Source organism: Erpetoichthys calabaricus, chromosome 15 (genome assembly GCF_900747795.2).
Source record: "Erpetoichthys calabaricus chromosome 15, fErpCal1.3, whole genome shotgun sequence".
Taxonomy (NCBI): domain Eukaryota; kingdom Metazoa; phylum Chordata; class Cladistia; order Polypteriformes; family Polypteridae; genus Erpetoichthys; species Erpetoichthys calabaricus.
Window position 1 is genome coordinate 1,390,824 of NC_041408.2, and position 20,747 is coordinate 1,411,570.

Genomic DNA, 20,747 nt, shown 5'->3' on the forward strand with positions numbered 1-20,747 from the left:
GTTAAATGAGTTAACGTGAAAATTGCCGATCGGTTACACGGCAAATTGGCTAAATGCGTATCAATAGACTCTGCTGAAACCGTTGGTGGTGATGGTGTGGAAGATAAAAACATCAACTTACAATATCATGAAGAATATCTACAACCGTTAACACTGTCGGGTCTCCACCAGCCAAATTACTGTAGACGGAAGGAGGTATCGTAATGTTATTACGTGATTTATGTCTGAGTGATGGGCTGTGCAATAGGACAAGATTAGTTATATTGAAAATTAGTCAATTCTTACATGTCAAATTTTAACAGGCGACAAGAAAGGTAATGAAGTCCGTCTAACATGAGACAACAAAGGAGATCTCGATATGCCCTTCATATTAAAACGTTTACAGTTTCCCGTTAGAAGAGCTTTTGGTACGACAATTAACAAATCACAGGGACAGACATTCGAAAAAGTTGATTTATTAGAGAGAGAGAGAAACGATATTCACTCACGGGAAGATGAAAACATCAACTTACAATATGATGAAGAATAACTACAACCGTTAACACCGTCCGGTCTTCCACCACACGAGTTACTGTTGAAAGAAGGACGTATCCAAGAATGGTAATGCAGTAAATCTTCAGGGGATAACATTCGACAACAAAGGAGATCTTGATATGATACGTTTACAGTGTCCTGTTAGAACAGCTTTTGCAAATTAACAAATCTCAGAGCCAAACTTTTGAAAAAGTCATTTTATTTAATAGAGAGAGAGAAATGAAATTCACACACGGGCAGTTACGTTGCGTTGTCACATTGAAAGTCCAAACACCGAATCAAAATTCAATGCGATTTTGGCGAAAAGTCAATTCCAAATATTGTTTTTACTGAAGTTTTACAGTAAAAGTGTAGGTTTAAAAAGTATTTGCATGTTAATTTCAAAGCCAAACAGAACGAAAACATATAATTCAACGAATACGTCTAATGCAACATGAAACGTTACGTTTTGCTATTTTTAAATACGGTTAATTACTCGCTGTAATGTTAAATGGTTAGGTCTATTATGCAGAAGTAACAATTCCCATGAAAATGACAATCTGTTTAAATTGGTTATCCGCTTCCCCAAACATGAGTGGCAGAACCACAGTGGCCTGCCCGGGGGTTGGCGAGCGAAGCAAGCAGAGGGCAGAGCCCCCTAGTCCCATTAATGAAGATCCTGTGTTTGCCCTTCCATTACTTGCTCTACTGCCTCTATTGGGCATTGGTGAGTTCTTATCATGCTTTAGAAGTCCACGACAGTTTTTCAGATGTGGGAGGAAACCTGAATTACCTGCAAAGATCCCTGAGAATCATGGGGGGCGGGAGACGTGCAATTAACGTACACCAGGTGGGCCGGGCATTGAACCAGGAACTGTGAAGTAGCCACACTAACGCCACTGTGGCAGGGGGCCGGGAGGCAGACCCAGCTGGGACGCCTGGAAGGAGATCTATACGTCCCCCGGGCCATGAGGGGGCAACTGGCCTGGATAGCAAGGGGACCGCAGGGAGGTTGAAACCCGTGGGGGCCCATGCAGGGGGTCCCCCAAGCCTCATAAAGCCCGGGAGATCGACACTTCTGGCACACCTGGGAAGGTGGAGGGAAGGACCTTCCAGCAACACCCGGAGTGCTTCCAGGCGCTCATGCAGCACTTCAGGAACGTCCAGGTGACTATAAAGGGGGCCGCCTTCCTACAGTCAAGGAGCGAGAGTCGGGAGGTGGATGAAGATCCAGCGACAGGAAGAAGACATTGGAGAAGCCCGTGTGTAGAGGTGTTTGGTGCTGTGTGGGACTTTTGAGTTCATTAAAACGTGTGTTTTCTAAGGTGCTGGTGTTTGTCTAATGCTGTTCAGGCGACCTCTCACACCGCCAATGGTGCTCGTTTAAATTAGGAACTTGACGTGCTTCCTACACTTTGACAGAGCAGAAGGGTCTTTAATAGTACGATCATACAGTGTGCCCCACGTGCACCGCCTAGAGGCTACCAAAAACTCAAACATCCGTCCGACTTGTGATATTTGAGTAGCAGCTGTGGGAGACCCCAGAGAGCGTCCAGCGGACCCCATGTACCCGCAGGTCACCGACCGCCGTTTGCTCGTCCTCCTGTGGAGAGGACCATTGGTTTGTGACGCGGGTTCAGATTTGATTTGCCAGTTAAGCCAATATGCTCACGTGTAGCAGTCAGAGAAAATGTGGAAAGACTGGGCTGGGATTTGAACGAGGGATCTGGGATTGGGAGACTACCAGCAATTGGACCTTTTAGTAAGGCACACGTTTAGTAACGTCACGGACTTCAGATTTTAGTTGTCTTGCCTTCTGCGCAGCACAAACATCAGTTCTGCCATCTTAGTCTCCGGTAGGCTGCTAGTCGTCGGTTGACCAAAGTCGTCCAGTCGAGAGACGACTGGCGAGTCACACGCCGTTCCTTGAGTTCTCACAAACACGCATTTCTTCTGTCAGGTCCCAGCCGGAGTCTCGGTAATCGCCTTGTAAATTAGTCGCATTTGTTTTGGATTATGTGCACGAAAGCTTATGTGCCGGGGCTTTGGGAAAAGGTGAGTGAGGCGGCTGCCAGCTCATCATGCACCGACAAGCACTGGCGAGACCTGAAAAGGGAACGCACAAAAACAATTAAATGAATAAAATGCTTACGTTTGATCTCGACTGTTCACAACGTCACCAAACTGGAACGCATGTGTTACCGTCGGGCGCATCCCCATCGCTTCAGGGTGCGGTAACCGTACGCCCGCTCGGGCATCGTTCAGACTGGGGGAGGGGGGGGGGCACCCAACGGCGCATCTTTCTAGCAGATGAATTGTTTCCCTGTCTTTGACACCAGAATCTGACGTTTGTTACGGCTGCCAACTCGTAACCTCGGCCTGATGAATTAGCAGCAATCGCCAGTTTGATGGCTTTAGATTTGATGTAACAGAATATGCAAACATTCTGACAGAATGATTTCAGAGCATGCAGTTAAGGTTTTACTTTACTTATGATACACACACGTGTGTGTGTGTGTGTGTATATATATATATATATATATATATATATATATATATATATATATATATATATATATTTATCTGTATATATGTATACATTCTGCTAGGCAGCAAGAACATTTGGGGTGCCACCGTGGCAAAGACCACCAAATAAAAAGGCACCGCAGGGTGCAAAATAGCAGCCATTGCTGCTCACGCAAAAAAAATGCTCTTCCGACTGAGAGCTCCGTCTCTGCCAATCGCGGGTCCAAAAATGAACGCCTCCTGCCACTCGTCCTCTTCATTTTATCGTGCACTTGCAGGAGGGGGCGGGGCTTTTTGGACTGGTGAGAAAGGAGTGCCAATCGTCTTCCAGGCCCAATTCTTCCTTTTCTTCCTCCAGCTCCTGACCCAACTCCGACTCGCCCGGACCGAAGCGGAGCTGCTTCCTTCACGCAGGACCCGGGAGTAACTCCTGTGTCACGAGACTGTCTGTCTGTTGGAAACACTTCCAGGTTAGTCCCATAAAGTAGGGATCATTAATCCCTTCCGCTCCCCCTGGTGGCACCCAACGGGGCTGTTCCATGGGAGTACAGTTGCCCACATGCCCTGCCGGTATCTGTAGAGGTACCGTAACCCAAGTGTTTAGGGGGAATAAGTGGTCTTCCCCTCTCCTTCCATTGATCCTTATTCAGTCCTGGTTGGAATGCCAATCCCTCCATGCTATCTGTTATTATATATATTGTGTGTGTGTGTGTGTGTGTGTGTGTGTGTATAAAATAAACGTGACAGCACAAAGTTATGAGGCAGTGCATGCACTTTTCTCCAATATCGTATGTCATGAATTTAGAATAAGTGCTACTATCCTTCGACTTCAAACAAATCAGAGAAAGCGGAACTTGGGCAGTGTAATTGGGAGCTGCACTGTATCTGTGAGCGTCGGTGTGAACCACAGTCATGAAGTGGCGAGCAGACATACCTGAAGTGTGAGCGACTGCCGCGCATCGCGGTTAGAACTGGAGCGATCCGGTGCCAGCTGATGACGCAGCGTACAATTACACTCAAGACGTTATGCAACGCTGTAATTCAATGCACGTAAGTGCAAACCTTCAATCACTTCCACCTGTTCATTTGGGTTTGACGAACGCAACTGCTGATTACCTGCAGAAGAGATGGGACCCTTTCAGAGGTGCCAGTGGGCACCAAAATGAGTCAAAATGACTCGGGGCATAAAGTGGCACAGCAGTTGAAACGTGCCGGGATGGGACCACTCACTGATCCTTAAACGTCAGGAATCTCCCAGCCAGAACGCCAAAGGGTGCTGAGACTTGCAGAGGTTGTGCCAGATGCCAATTTCTGGAATGAGCTCTCTGTCTGTCCAGATGCCAGTGTGGGTAAGCTGGGCAGTTTGTAGCCACTCGATTCACTGGAATTCTCAAAGGGCACCAACCAAAGGGAAACACGGCAGGAATCAAACAATAGCACACGGCAGTCCTAGTAGGGAAAACTGGGGGGGGGGCTTAAATATTCCAAGAACTTCTTGGACTTCTCCCAACGATCCTGTCTGTCCCGATTCCTCTGTCATTTTCACATTTTCCTTCCTTCGTTCCCCTTCACACCCGAGTAGGACGCTCCTCAGTCAGTTGCCGTCGTTTTCAGTGACGCCATTCACACCTACGTGTTTTAGCAGCGGATTCCCCGAGTGCAGCACTTTCTGGCCGTTTTCAGCCAAATGTTTGCTCCACTGAAATTGATGGCAAAGCTTAGAAAACGCCGATTAAAAAACGACGAAGAGTTTGGTGACATTTGTACAGGAAGTGAGTGGGCCACAAGCCCCTCGACGCCTGTTCTCTTGTTCTGAGTTGATTACCACGGTGCACGTGCTTAACCCCATCATCACCGGCTGTCACTGGGTGACCAGTTCACACTCTTGCACGATGTTGCACCGGCAGTACCTGGCGATTTTTATTTATTTTTTTCTTCACATCCTGAGTGTAATCCTGGAATTTCCTTTGTTTGGAAAGTTCTTTGTGGAGAGCCCAGAATTGTCCTTGCGACTCCCTTTGCTGTATGACACACTGACCCTAATATGGTCACTCAGAACGTCACAACCGACTCCCCTACAGCACTGCGATGGCCAGGAGTAAAAGTCACAGTAGCCCTTCTGGAAACACAGCAGTCACCTAACAGCGAGACGATGCCTCATGACCCACAAGGTGGAAACTCCGTCAGTCGTATTTTACCCGCAAAGCGCTTGTTTGAAAATGCTGGGAGCAATGCGTGCCATTAAAAATAATGCCAAACAGTAGAAGTTGCCCTTTTGTGCCTGAGGGTGGTACCGACATCAAAGCTGGCACAGGGTGTTTCTCATGGGTTCCTTAAGTAAGGAAAAAGTAGCTAGCTAGTTAGTCAGAGAGGGAAATCAACGCTTTAGATGACTCCCAACGCCGACCAATCATATAACTCTTTAAAAGGAGCCAGCCAATCACGGACCACTTTAAATAGCTTATGCAAAGCTGCCAAGCTGGACTTGGCTTCTCATGTTCTGGACTTGCTGAGGTTCTGTCTCTGCCTCACATGTCCTCACTTTCTCTTTCTTTTCTTTGTTTTTGCTGTTGAGCCTTAAAGACTGAAGAACAGTCGTAGACTACTAAGCACTGTTGTAAGTCGCTCTGGATAAGAGCGTCTGCTAAATGATGTAAATGTAAATGTACTGTTTCATTTTTATTCATTTTATGATCTTTCTTCAAAATGTTGGGAAAAAGTGGAAATGATAATAAACCTTACTGTACTTGCAAAACACGCTGAGGAGAATGCTTGAAAAACGGCTAAAAACTATCTGAAAATGCCCAAAAAAGTAATAAAAGACCACCATCAATGTGCTACGTCACCCCTATACACGACACAAGCGGTCAGCGGTCATAATCAAGAGCTATGAAGTTGAGGGAATGAGAACACCAGAAAGTCAAGACCTCTCCCCATGCAGCAACTTCCGCCCAAGCCTCGTCAGTGTGCCTCTTCCTCCTCTTCTTCCTCCTCTTTGTAGCCCTCCGTTGTCATCCGCCTGTTTAATTTCACCTGCCCATCATTACGTGACCTGTGTAGCCATAGTGCTGAGGGGCTTAGCTGGTAGTTCCGCGCCATGCTTCAGTGTGCCCACCGACTGCCAGTTTCTCCTCCTCTTCTCTTGGCCATCTTTAGCTTCGCTGCTTAATGTTTTTGTTTCTGGAGTGGAAACTCAGTTGTGAGTCATCGGGCACACGTCGTTTGGAAATTTTGAATGAAACCAGCGAGGATAAGCGCACTTGTGCTTCTCTTGTAGCCTCCCTCATCTTGAATGGCATTATCTGAGGTGCCCATAACGGGCAGAGGGCTGGCACTGGGGTGGGCACTGCTGTCTCGCACCATTCAGTGGCTGGCTTGACTTGGCACCTTGTCAGCCTTCTCATTTCAAAGAGGTTGGTGGCTCTGGACTCAGCTGGCATGTGTGGCAGTCTGTCTGCCACCTGACGGCTCCTTGGGACTTTTTTATAATTGGGGGTCTTGTCATTTAGCACAGTTACAGCCATACAGCGTTGATATCTACTGCTGAGTGAGAACTTTCACCCCTGTGGAGGGTTACTTAAAAATGAATCAAATAAATGAACGAATGAATGTCTCTGGTGCCAGTGATTTTGTGGGTAATTGTTGGCACTTTGGTGCTCGTTTTGTTTTTAGGTTGGCTTTACAGTTTTGCCTGCCCACATTCAGACTCGGTGCTAAAGTTTCACCATCGATCAGTCAGTTCCACTTGTGATTTTCTAGGTGTGACCCTGACCCTAAGAAGGTGTACCAGGGGCCAAAACTCCATAGAAGGCTCTCCACACGAGTAAGGAGTTCGTACAAATGGATCAAGAAGCTCAAAAATGGCCGGACGAGAGTTCAGCACGAAGAAGGTGCAGACTGCCACTCCTCGTCCATTACAGGTGACCTCACTGAGCAAGTCCGCACCAGGATTCTGATGAACCAATGACAATTGTGGCTTCTCCATGTAGATGGGCTGATCACGTGACGTATGAGGTTTGCTCTAAATCTTATTCTACCTCTGTCGGATTGATATCTTGTTTAATATTGGAGACGCTGGACACCATTCCGTCTTTACTGAAGTGTGCATGATGATCTCTGCCTGAGCGCCATCTTCTAGTGAGGCTCCTGAGCTCTCCTGATTCCGGGTGAAGTTCGGCGTATCGCCACAATGCTGCTACTGCTCCTCCTAACAGGGCGACTACATCTGCGCTGCTCTTTTCGTACTCTTAGTGGCTTGATAAGTGCAGGCGCAGGTCACGATGTTGTAGCGGTCATAACCGCTGCGGTTCACCACCTTTGTAGTGATGTTTAATTCCCAGATTGCACGTCCACCTCAAACTGCCTCCGGACCCCTTCCTACAGCGCCAAAAGATTACATCAAATAATATAATTAATTTATACGAAAACTGACCAAGGGAAATGGTGCAGAAAATTGAAATGTAACAAGTCGACTATACATAAATCACACCAACTCAACAAACGGGGTCCAATTCCAGGCCGCCCACCCCCTTCTCCAACACGTGCGTTACACTCAAACCCCAAGTATCCCACAATGTCCTCTCAGGTTTGTCTCTTTATTAACTAAAATATCCCACAATCTTCAGAGGGGCCTTCCCAGAATTCAAACATATTACTTGCTCACTCCCTCCGCCTCGGTCCTCTTAACTGTCTAGTATGCCTGGGTCTCTACGAGGTGACCACCTCCAAACTCCACATGAGGCCATCCCTTTCCTAGCTTTGGGTGGCTTGCGTGTGTCCCCTCCTGTTTTTCCTCTTCTCTTCCTGCTGCATCAGTTATCCTTAGCACCCTCCCGGGAATTGCTGCAACAGATGGAGGTCCTCCCCATTGCCGTATATCCAATTCGGCCATCTTGAGCCTTATATTGTATTCTATATGAGCTCAGACAGAGACGGGGTTCACATTGGTAATAACGTAATCGAGCGACAAACTAGAAAATAAATGCGTGTGGCAGTGTAAGGAGTGGGTGGTCTCTCCATAACTTGACCTATCTGCCCCGTGTTTTATAGCCACGGAGATGGAAGCACAGAAGAGGTTTGTAGGACCTCTGACATCTGATGAACTCCAACTGGTGGCACCCCAATTATTATGTTGACGTGTCCAAAGCCATCGGGAGCAGGTAGGCCACTTAGATGAAGTCAGAATGGATCCCGGACCTCTCTTGAGGTTTTGTGCTGGTTTGAAAAACCCCTCAAGAGCTGGTATGCCAGGCTCACCTGGTATCGTGGATGGATGGCCGCCCTGCCGCTGCCAGCTCAGGCTCCACTCGCCTACAACAAGAAGTGAGAACAAGCGGGTGTGGGACGTGAGCGGACGGCGGAGTAACGTTCACCTGTGTAACACGGTTGTGCGCGTCTGACTGGCCGGTCGTGCATTCTGCGGTCGGCTGTTTACCGTTTTCTGCTTTTGCCGAAGTAGGCAGTGAAAGTCAAACACTAAGATGGCGAGCCCCCCCTGCCCAACACCCCCACAAGTTGTAACGCTGCACAAGCAGCACGCTGACACCGTCGTTGGCTGTACCCATGGATTTCTGTTCCCCTCACGCCCTCGTTCCAGTCGCATTCTTCTCTCAGGTGTGTTTTGTTTGCTTTGTCATGAAAGGAATCTGGGAGGCGAGCGCAGGTACACGGCATTCACGGCAAGCACCGACAGGCCCCAGAAATGTGCGCGTCGCCGGCGAAATTCAAAACTGGCAGTGGAGAAAACAAACTCGGGCCGAGTGTCACCTGGGCCTCGTGCACTCGTTCTGGTGTCGTCCTTAATTTCACCGCAGAGATGCGTTCCTGATCAACAAGTCAGAGACGTGCCTTTGTGTAATTTAGTGGCATCTAAACAAGCCACACCAGGCATAATCGAGACACGGCAGTGAGGGTGAAGTGGGCACTCCATCCTGGGCAGGTTCAGGCCTTGTGCCCAATACTGCCAGGGTAGGCCGTGGCACCCCATCACTCTGAACTCGTGGTCTGCCTGTCCAGGGCTTCGGTGTTTTGCACACTTTTGCTCTCATCGGGGTCATTCTGGCAGCTGGTCTGCATGACTGGAGTGCAGCGCGGCGTGACGACGTTAAAGACGCGTAAATCAAACTGCCGTTGGAGAGGAATGCGGCCCGAGTTGTGTCTCTTGTTCTTATTTCAGGGCTTTGGGACTTGAGATGTGCGGCCAGTCACAGGCTTGTGGGCCGAGCGGTCAGGTGACCTAATCTGGGGGGGGCACTGTCCTGATGTTAATGCTATGGGACTGCGGGTGGTCCAGATGTCACCTCTGTCTCTGTAAGGCGCTATATACTGTCTGTGGGCCAGAATGAGCTACTTTATAAGGTGATATCTGTCTATTGTCAAGTGTCTGTCTGTCCTTTCATATACAAGTGTGATATAGCGCCTTTCACATCGCCCTCTCCATCATATGCTGCCTGTCCTGGTCCTCCGTTACTTACAGGGGGGTCCTTTCCTGTCTGCCAAGCCGCCTCTTTTAAGTAGCGCCTTTCATATGCGGGTCTATTTGATTTGGTGCTCTTCCTGTCTATTACGTGGTCAGCTGTGTTATAAAGTGCCTTTTGTAGCCGTCTGTCATACAGAGCCACCCATGCCTGTCTTTTTATTATAAAGTGCCTTAGCAATCTAGTGGTTTATTATATTTAGCTCCTTTTATGTCTTCCTGTTTTGTAGAATTCCTTTCCTATCTAGCTGTCTGTCTTATAGTGGTTTCCTATCTTGCTGTATTTTATGCGGTGCCTTTCACATGTACGGTACGTCTTGATTATGTGGTGGTCCCCATCCTACTTGTCCATTCCATTTCTATCGAGCTATTTATTTTGTACGCCACCTTTCACTTCTGACTATTTCATGTTGCGCTTTTCCTGTCGACTGCGTTAAAGTTTCCTGTTTAGCCACATTGCGTCTTTTCTGTCAGTCATATTCAGCGCCTGTCGTTTTATTGTATAGCGCCCTTCATATTTGTGTCTCTTTTATCTGATGGCTTTCTCTCACATTGTGGTTTCCTGTCTAGCTACATACTATATAGTGCCTTGCCTTTCCTTTCTGTCTTTTATATTGTGCCTTATAGGTCTTTGTAGTTATATAGCGCCTTGCATATCTGCCTCTCTAGTGCCTTACATAGCACCATTCCTTTGTCTGTTTAGTTTATGTAGCATTGTCACGTCTAGGTATTCATTTTCTTTTGTGCCTTTCCTATCTCGGTGTGTTAGAAGTGTGGTGACAATCCATCAGTCCGCCATACAATGCGTCACAGATCTCGTCCATCTGTCATATATAGCGCCTTTCCTATCTAAGTGCTCACGTCACTTGCATACATTCTCAGACCTACTGCATCTCCAATTCAGAGTTATGGGGTCCCAGAGCCCCCCTCACAGCACACTGGGCATGGGACCGGGTGCCAGTCCTTCTTCACACCCGACTGACCTGGAGTGGTTCAATGGCTGTGGTTTGCAGCAGCACAACCATTCCAGCTGATGACGAGGTGGGCTTTGGTCCTAACCCGCTGTGGCACAGGACAGGACAGAGAACAACTGGGGGTATCGACCAGAGGAAGAGATGTCGGCACATTTGGGGGTCACCCACTCCAGCTCAGTGTCCGTGTGGCTTCATCATGCTCTCCTGGTGTTCTTGTGTGACTGTCCCCCAACATGTCACAGATGTCTGGATGACTTTAACTGGCTCTGAGGTGGGCTCGACTCCCTTATTAGGTGGGTTCAGATAATGGATGGATGTCTGGGGTGTTCTTGGAGTTTGTCAGCCTGGCTCATTTGCTGTCGCTTATAGCGCCTTGGCGAGACGAAGGTCCAGCAGGTCTCATTCTCCAGTGCAGTAGGTAGGAGGACATATCGGTGATCCGGCCCACTCCCACAAGCCTCGGGGACCCCTGGCCCTGTAAGGACTCATCATCTGATTGGGGAGGTGACGACTTTTCTGGGCGGTGGCTCTCCTGTCACCTGCGTCTTTAGCCTCTTTACTTTGGCGTCGGGAGTCCAGTCCGGTGTGGTGACGATGGCCTCGCGCTGCTCCAGAGCGCCTTTGAAGTTTCATTTTTAGCTTCTCGTCGGGACGTGTGCAGGCAGCTCGTCTTCAGGACCAGCCCCAAGTGAAGCACAAACCGTTGGCCTTCGGCGGGAGACTTGAAAGTCACGAATGTCAGCCCCTGGTTACTTCAGAGCTGGCAGCCACCCAAAGATTTTCCAGGAATTCTCTCGTCTCCGTGCGGGCAGCCCCGTAGTCTTACGTTGGATTTTGTTGAACATTTTCTGGGCGCACGATGAAGAGCGACACCCAGCCGTGCCGTACGCCCTCGTGCTGCGCCCTCCGCTCAAGGCGTGGAATCATCACAATTAAATACAGAATGGCTGCTGTTGGGTGGGTTGTTAGGTGTGCTCTTGCAACTGGCATCCCATCCTTGGTGGGGTCTTGCCTTGCATCCCGTGCACCTGGCTGTGCCCCCCATAAAGGGGGAAGTGAGTTTTGTAAAAGTTGATGGGGTGAAGGTTAATCCTGGGCATGTGAACACGCCAACATCTGTCATGTTATATAGCGCCTTTCCCCATTGACGCTAGGGCAGCCATAAACCTTTTTTTGCTTTGTTTTCACGGGGGCTCTTATTTTGTTTAAGTAATTTAATTTTTAGGGGACAGAACTCTTCTCACCAACGGTCCCAGGATTCTTTAAAACCTGCAACAGGAAAGAAGATGACCAGAAAAACACGACGTTAATATCAGAAAAGCCCACCACAGACGTCTTTGTATTTATTGGCATCTTCATGTTACACTTTATGAGCTTTAAGTCATAAAACCAATCAATGCATCTTTTGGGGGCTTTTTGACCAAAGAAGGTCAAGTTTATAATTCATTTTGTGCTGGAAAACTTCCTTTAAAAACTTGTTGAATTTTTAACGTTATTTTCCATCTGGCATGTGGCTGTGACGATGATGTCTCCATGAATGTGTGTGTGTGTGTGTGTGTGTGGGGGCCTCTGGGGGATCTTGACGAGTCTCCTTTTGACTCCCACTCTTGAGATTCTCGTCGTTTTTGGCCTCGTCCATTCACCGGCTCCATCACCAAGAAACGTTTTACTAGTTGGTACAAAGTCGTAACGGCGGTGCTGGCCATTAAATGGGAACGAGACAACAGTAGCGAGGCAGATTAGGTCGGTGGGCAGAAGTAGTGCCAGGTGGTCCAGAAGACAAGATGAAAATGTTTGGGCAGGTAGATTTTGGAAAGAATAAAAAAGAAATCGTTACCAGCACGTTTAAAATCAGTGGAAAATTTGCAAACCCATTTAACGATAAAACCTGAGCGACCGCAACCTGTGCAGACGGGATTATCAGTCGGTGTGTACGGTGTCCTGTGCGAACCGCGGTTAGTAAGTGAGCTGGCGTCTTTCAGAGTATTACCCAGAATGCCGTGCTCTCGGCGAGTCCATGCTGTGTGTGGGTGATGTGGAATGGGGAGGTCCTCTCGTTTGTCACGCTTATTATCCTCTGAAGCAGTCTTGTGCTTCCGTTTGTTCTGTCAAAAAACAAAAATCTGAAGCAACTCTCAAAACGTCGGCTCAAACCCCCTAGCAGCACAGGCAAACCCACTCGCCTTTTTTAAAACCCATACTTCCCTGTGTGAGGGATTGCTGGCCATATATTCCGGCCAACGCCTCCAAGCCACCGGATGGAGCCCTACCTGCAACATAGGGATGCCCCGAGTTCCAGCAGGGCATCATGGACTATGGAGTTTTAATTCACAGCCCTGCTGGATAACGTCGGGGCCGCCAGGAGTCGCTGCAGGGAGGCTCACAGGGTGCTACGTGCCCTTTAACCCGGAAGTGCGTCATAAACACATGACAGGAAGGAACGACGTGCTTCCGGGGTGAAGAAGTGGAGTTTTTATATGACCTGGAAGTGTTCCTAGTCATGTGGACAGAGAGGGCGAAACACTTCCAGGTCAAGGACTATAAAAGGACTATGGGAAATCCAAGACGTCGAGCTGAGCTGGGTGGAAGGGTGGCAACGCGTCTGGGAGTGGAGGATTGTATTGATTAGTGATTGATTATTTATGAGTATTGTGGAGAGAAGGGTGCTTGGTGCACAGTATTATTATAAAATAAATAATAATTGGATTTTTATCTGGTGTCTGATGTCTGATCTGAGGGTTCAAGGGGACGACGGTGCCTCTATCTTTCACACCTGTTACAAAAAACCGGCAAAAACGGATCAAGAGGTGGGCACGGTGGAAAAATCCGCACAAACGTCAAAACCAGAAAGCAACCCGTAAATCAAAGTCAAAAGGGCGAGCTCAAGAGTCTACGATGGAGAAACGCACGTAAACTTGGAAGGAGGGATCCACCGTCTCGGATGGCGAAGAAGTGCTGTGCTTCACTTCTGTCGCGGTGATGATGTCACAAGTCACGCGCTCCTGGTGACATTATGACAACCGCTAAAGTCCTTGGCTTTTCTTATGACCTCATCTAATCAGCTGCTCCGTCTTTGTGAATGTTTTATTTCTTTTTTTATTGACTTTATTTTTCTGTCAGTACGCACTCATAACAGCGGGTCTGCCCAAATATTGAAATGAGACAAAAGTAATAAAGTGATGTGTCGCCTTATGGCACGGAGTGGGCGATGTACCAGTAGTGAGCGCTGCGGTTTACAGAGATATTTAAAGTAGTAACATTTTTCTTTTGTTATTTTTCTTTGGTACCCTACGGGTGCCACGGGCCATTTGCTTTGGTTGTATTGTAGAACAAATGCTGCTGCTCAATGTCTGCTCTCTTTCTCCCATCCCAGGACATAACCCCGTTGATGCTGTTGGATATGTGACAGGCCTTTCCTGCTTTCGAGTTCTTCGGGTGATGAAAGTGACGTGTGGTACTAAGGAAGACTCCCCAAAGAAGCGCGTCCCGTCTATGGACCCCCCTGCCGGCTTGTAATCCCCTCAGCCATGCCGTTTCGAATCAAGCTGCGGCGCACTCGGCGCTACAACGTCCTGAACAAGAACTGCTTTGTGACGCGGATCCGTCTGCTGGACACGAATGCCATCGAGTGCACGCTGTCTGTGGAGAGCACCGGTCAGGAGTGCCTGGAAGCCGTCGCCCAAAGACTTGAACTACGAGAGGTAAGTGAGCCCCTCAGAGCTGCGTGGGTCCGTTTCTTCATGGGTGCTTCCTGCATTGAGTACAACTCTTCTGATGGTCGGGGTCTGGGAATGCTCTTCTTCAGTTTGTCTGTCTGTCTGTGCATCTTTGTATGGCCGTTCACTTGTGCTCATTGATTTTTATATATTTATTTGGGGGGGGGGATTAGGAGAATAGGACTGGTGAGCCTGTTGAGCTTAATGGTGGGTGCTCATCACAATCGGCGTCTGCCCGGTAGTCTCTGTGTGGATTCCAGTGGCCCACGACACGTTGGAAATTGGACAAGTGAAGTTTGTATTGTTTGTTATTGATGGTCTTCATTTTTATTTATCTCAATCACGCCGCCATTTGGTGTCTTTGGCCAGCAGGGGGCGCACCAGCCACCCAAGCCCGACACAGACCCTCCAACACTCACGCTTCATTTTCAAGGGGAGAAGCTTTTCTTTCATTCCAACAGCGCACAACACTTCCTTTTCTTTTCCTTTGTCTCTTCTCTTTCTTCTTCCTCTTCTTTCTGCCTCTGCTCCTCCACTGGCAGCCTTCATCCCTCTTCCTCCTGACTGCGGCTCCCTTTATGCTGCACTTCAGCGGGCTGATCGGCGTTATCTGGAATCACTCCCGGATGTGGTAGAAACCCAAAGTAGGGTTCTGCAGCTCCCCCTGGTGGCCCCAACAGGGCAGCAGCGAACTCCAACTCCCAGCATGCCCTGCAGGTATCCGTGGGGCTGCCCCCTAGTGCTCCGTGGGGAGGCAGTGTCCTGTGCACCTGCCGTATATCGCCGTCGCAAGACGCTCTCATTAATTGCTGGCTATGCTTTGCTTGTGCAGCCGTGCCCATCGCTGAAGACTTTGTGCCCACGTAAGGCTTGGAGTCGGAGGGCGTGTCACACTTGACGACTACAGTTGCTGGATCGCGTTATCTTGAGGATGTCGGATTGCATGACGAGGAATTGCAGGGATGATGGATGTACGTGACTCTTCGTCACACTGTTGTGTGTGCAGCGTATTTGGTGTGGACAGCTAACGTGGGCGCCGTGCGGTGGCGCTGATGACTGTCCAAATGCTTTTACAGGTACGGTGAGCTCGGCCACAACCCCGGCCTGCCTTTGTCCGTTCTCTTCTGGCACAACAAACGCAGTCGTCGCACAGAAGTGCTGCTCTTCTAGTTTTTGCAGTCCACAACGCTCGCTTTCCTTTCTTCCTTAGAGCCACGTCGCTTGTCAATTCTCATACAAACACAGGAGCCGATCCCGATGATTTACAACAAAGTCAGACTTGTTTGAAGGAAACCCAATGTCTTACTGCATTCCTAATAAAGCAGCACGGCTGGAGCTCAGGAAGACACGGACACCTTTGGGATCAGTAATGGAGGCTGCCAGGACGACCCCACAAGAGGCTCCACAGGGGATCGTGGACCCCGGCTGGAGCTTGAAATGCCCTTCTAGTTATTACAAGAGTGAACATGGAGGGGAGGCACAAGGGGGGGACAGAGAAGACCCCGAGTACGGGAGGTGACGGGGAAGCCACCGCACCAGATGGTCAGAGATCTGCCAGTCCTGGGATGGTTTGAGCCTGGATATGCTCCTGTGATTTATAATGGGCTCCTCTTTGAGTTTATTGCCTTCCTTATGCGGGTGGTCTGTTCTGGTGATGGCCCCTGTGTTGTCCAGACATCCCGACGGACAGGGACGCACAGCACATGTGACCTTCAGTCACACTGCATAACGCTGCAGTATCAGCACCGCAGGGTGAAAAATAACAAAGCCTCCTTACCTTTGATAAAACTCGCCGAGAACAACAACTTAAACCTCGAATCTGCAATCAAGTAGAGTCTTGCACGAGAGATTTTAAAACTGAGAGGAGACCAGTCTGTCAAGCTTGATTGGCTCACTAATGGCTGAGACGGCAGAATGGCTCATCCAGCCGGTTCTTCAGTAGCGTCAGGGTGTCCGTGTCACCTTCAGAGTGTTTATGTGCTTTGGTTTATTGAGAAGTGGTCTACCGCTGATCAGCAAGGCAAATGACGCCCGCCGAGGTCTCGGAGTCTCTCCAGCTGCCCGTGCCTGGGACGATGCATGGCCGTTCTCTTGTGCTCATTGATTTTTATTTATTGTAATTTACCTCCAATTATGAGGCCTTCAGGACTTGGCTTGACATTATCTGGGAAAAATAGGATTGGTGAGCTTGTTGAGCTGAATGGCCTGTTCACATCACACTTGTTCAAATGTCCTGGGGTCTCTGTGTGGCCCCCAAGTGCCGTGACAGGGGCACTGTGATGATGAGACGTAAAGCTGAGGTCCTGACTCTCTGTGGTCATAGCAGATCCCTGGGCGTCCTTCATGAAGAGTTGGGGGTGTCCCGGTGTCCACCATGGCCTGCTCATTCTGGCCCTCCCCTAACTCTCTCTCTCGCACCCCTTCACCACCTAATAGCTAACGTGTGGTGAGCATACTGGTACAGTAATGGCTGCCCAGGTGGATGCTGCACATTGGTGGTGGTTCAAGTGGCTCTCCTCTCCCTATGAGAAACAATTTCTAAATCTGTTTTCTTCATCTTCATGATGCCTTGCTCCAGCATGCCAGCTAAACAGAAACACTTGAATAGATCTCAGATGTGCTCAATCTGTGAAAGCCGAGTCCACAGTCTGCATTCTGAAAAACAACAAGTCTGAGAGACAAAGCAAACTGCTGGAGTTCACCCAAACTCTGCTCACCGCAGCCCCCCTCGGACATGGCGTAGTCGGCAGGCACTTGTAGTAACTTCTAAGATTTGCACGCTTTCTTCCATGGGTTTTGCTCTGGCAGGGTGAGTGTTCACAACTAAGGAGCACCTAGGAATACAAATCACGTCCACTGCTTTTAGTCTGCTCAGGAAAGTTCAAGAAATGTGGTGCGGCTGCTAAATGCTACCACCCTCTGGCGAGTATGCACCAGTGCGCCTTTGAGGTCAGGTATTACAAAACACCTTCCGGGCAGGCGTAGGCGGATATTAACCGCTAGTAGGGTGATAACATAACAAGTAAACACGACATGCAGGGATTAGAGCGGAACGCTTTGGCACTCATGGCTTCTCTAAACCCACATACTCCGTGTGGGTTGGCTTAACGTGAAAACGTCTGGAGCACCTTGTGACCTAACGGGTGGTAGCAGTAGTTCTGTGTGACCCCGTTTAGTGTTACGAACAGCTCGGCCCGAGTCGGCATGGCATTCAGTGACATGCAGTGTCCTGCCATTGCAGAAAGATTCTACCCGTCCTCGTTCCCGTATCTGTCATCCAGCCAAGTGTCAAAGTTTCTGCTCCTCTCGTCATTCTTCTAATGTCATCTGCAAGGGGCTGAGGAACACAAACATGGCACGCTATTGGAGAGACTGTGAGATATGACGAGGATCAGCACCTCCAAGTCTGAGCTCAAGGTTCTCTCTTGGAAAAGAGTGGACTGCCATCTGCAGCTGACGGGGACAACTGCCCTTAGTGGAGCAGATCAAGAATCTCAGGGATGAAAGAAGGGAACATGAAGACGGTAGGCAGATTGAGCTGTTCTACAGGTGCTGTTCTGGTCTGTGGTGGAGTGGAGTCTAAAGACGGTCGATCTGCATCCCTGGCCTCACCTATGGTGGTCAGCTGTAGGTAATGGCCAAAAGAACGAGATCACATGTGATCAGAAACATTCTCTAAGTAGCAGACCAGTGGAGTTCTCCTATTAGCCCATTCTGAGCCAGATGTTGCAGGATCACGGCTGACCACCAGCAGTTCATCACAGTGCAAATCTTCAAACTGAATCCAGTGCAGTTTGGTTGGCAGCGAGTACGGGATTTGCACTGTAAACAGGTGGAGTGTAGTGGTGGCACCGCACAGAAAACATGGAGTTTGACCGAGAGAGAGAGCTTGGCTGGTGTTACCAGGAAGGACCCCGCTCGCAGCATGCAGAAAGGTGCCTGACGTCATGTGGCCGCGCTCTGACATCGTCACGGTACCTCCATAGAAGATGGCGGAGTGGTGGTCTTGGACTCCATTCTGAACAGCTGTGTTTGTCATTCACCAGACTCTTGAAATTCTGTTGGGCAGACTCAGGAATCTTCCTTTTTTTTTGACCGCGCTTTGTACTCTGGAAGGCAGCATCCCAGAGGGGTCCACAAATTGCAAACCGCATGCACACCCCCAGTTGGCGTAGAAATGGACGTGTGCTCGTTCTGCCTGCCTGCCAGTCTGATGGCGGTCAAAACGACAATCTGGACAAATAAACTCTTGACATGTTTCACAGAATGAGATTTGCGCTTTTCACTTCTTGAACTTCTCTGCCAGGCTTTCATGTACTTCTGCGGTCTTGTTGGGTCTTGTTCCTTATCGAAGGTGAGGTGCGCGGTTTGCGGCGTGTAGTTTAGCTCGAGGGATGAGAGTAGCAACTTGTTCATTGGTGACTGTACCAGCAGTGGCCCCCTAATGCCTGCCAAAACCTTTATTGCTGTACGTGTGTCAGGGTTTAGCCGTTGGGCAGCAGCACCTCATAAAAATTTTGAAGCAGGTTCACATTTAGAGTTGAAGGCAGTCATTAAAAATCATCATAAGGGACAGGAGAAGGCAGAAATATCACAGAAATAATGACATTCATTTAAAATACCAAACACGGGGAAGTGAAACAAAGAGGCGACAGGCAGGAGTTTAACCGAGCATCTCCTGGCCAGCCCTCCTCGTCAGGACCACCAAGTTCTCTTCTGCCTCACCATCTCTCTCTCTCTCTCTCTCTTTCTTTTTTCTTTTATTCTGACCTTCTTCCCTCCCACCATTTGGGCTCTTGACCCAACTTGCCACATCACTGTGGCCCTGCGGCCCACCTCATTTGACCAAGTGGCTCTAAGGAGCTCCTGGACATTCGATCATAGATCATCTGACTTTAAAGATGTTTAAGACCCCATTAAATATAAAGGCTCACAATCCTCTCATAATTTACAGGTCTGTCAGTTCGGTTTATTAGAAAATTGTACGAGGCCTCACGAGTGCTGCCAGTGTGTGTTCTTAATGCCTTACACGCCGTGCCCAGGTAGTGCGACCTGAAGATAATTAGGGGGGCATGCAAAAGAGGAGGAGCCTTGGCAAACCAGTGCTGTGTGTCATAAATCTGAGCGTTGGAACATGAAAAGGTGAAGTGAGCTGCACACAAGTGAAGTGTTAGCGGAGGGTGACGATGGTACTTCATCTGACACTTCATGCTGGCAAAGTCCTCGCTGTCTGGTGACCTAGTGTGCCATTTGTCACCATAGCAACTCCAAGCTTCTCTGTCTGACTTGCCGTTTTAATTCTTCACCTGATTTGAATATTTTAAATGTTGTGGCTATAAAAAAAATAGGCATGGGCATCACAATCCACTGATTCTGTTCTTTTCCTTCATTTGATTGATCGACTGGTGATTCCCTCTGATCGTATAGCAAATATATAATTCATACATTAAATATCTATTATATTTAATTAATAATATGCTGATAATTGGTACGGCATTATCCTGTTTCAGTACACAAAGTACGACAAGCCAGTTAAACGCATAATTAAAATAAGGTGAAATATCCGAGAAGCACTCCTTGTTCTCAGGTAATGATTTGTCCACGAATCCGATGAATGAGAATTGTGCGCCTCGTTCTTGGGTAGTGATTTGTTTGTGAATTGAATTAATGAGAATCGTGCAGATCATCGTCTGGTTGACAACGAGCTTTGCTCTTGTAAATTGCCAACCTGATCCCCTGACATTTCAGCTTGGGAAGGTTTACTGCCCTCTTTTGGCCGGGACGTCCATTTTACCCTTCAAGGCCCTCCCAGCCTCATTCACTCCATTAAGAGGACGTCAAACTGCTAAGCTCTTACTCTCCTGGGCGGTGACGAGTAAGGCTGGCTGTCCGGGGGAAGACCATCTCTAGGCAGGCTGGTGAAGGCCCTGGCGTGTTCTGCGAGTCTTTTTGATGCTTTACCCCTTTTTTGCCATGTTTGTATTGCTTGTTTTCAAAACCATGGAGCTGTGGTGTCACCAAATATGTCTCCCGAACTTTACTTTGTATTTCGATGCCATAGTTGTTTCTTCTGGGTTTTTTTTTTTTTTTTTTTTGCCCAGTGCTGCCAGTGTCTCTCACTCTTAGTGGAAATTCAGTCCTGGCACCTTCCTTCTAATGTCCTGGAGCAGCTTTAAATGTTGCCCCCCAAGCCACCACCCTCTCTGTCTGTCTCACCTGCCCCACTTCTGCCAGGGTCTAACAGCCTCCAGTGGTCTCTTCTTAGAGAGAGGAAAAAAAAAGAAACAAGCTGCAGTGTTCAGGGTCTTTTCTTTTGACTTGTGAGTGCCACCTTGATGGTGCCCTTACCCTGGCTTGCCAGCTGGGCACCTTCTCAACCGCACATTACACCCATTTGAAAACAGCTCGCCTTTTGCAGGTGTTTGCATTTCCTTTTCTTTGCTCGTATCTTATGATAGAAAGCCCTCTGGCATGTCTGGGATGAGATAAGACAGGAGATTTCAATGCCAGGCAGCTCTGAGAAAAATGCTTGCTGTAACATTC

General features: G+C 48.6%; 1 protein-coding gene across 1 annotated transcript in view; it reads left to right on the top strand.

Annotated features, from left to right (window-relative positions):
* Window positions 1-20,747, top strand: part of LOC114665877 (tyrosine-protein phosphatase non-receptor type 14-like) — an 88,328-nt gene that overhangs the window by 25,456 nt on the left and 42,125 nt on the right. Inside the window, exon 2 of the mRNA XM_028820526.2 lies at window positions 13,862-14,189. Within this exon, the coding sequence (XP_028676359.2) occupies window positions 14,016-14,189 (174 nt within the window). The 5' untranslated portion in view covers window positions 13,862-14,015. The remainder of the gene's footprint in view (window positions 1-13,861; window positions 14,190-20,747) is intronic.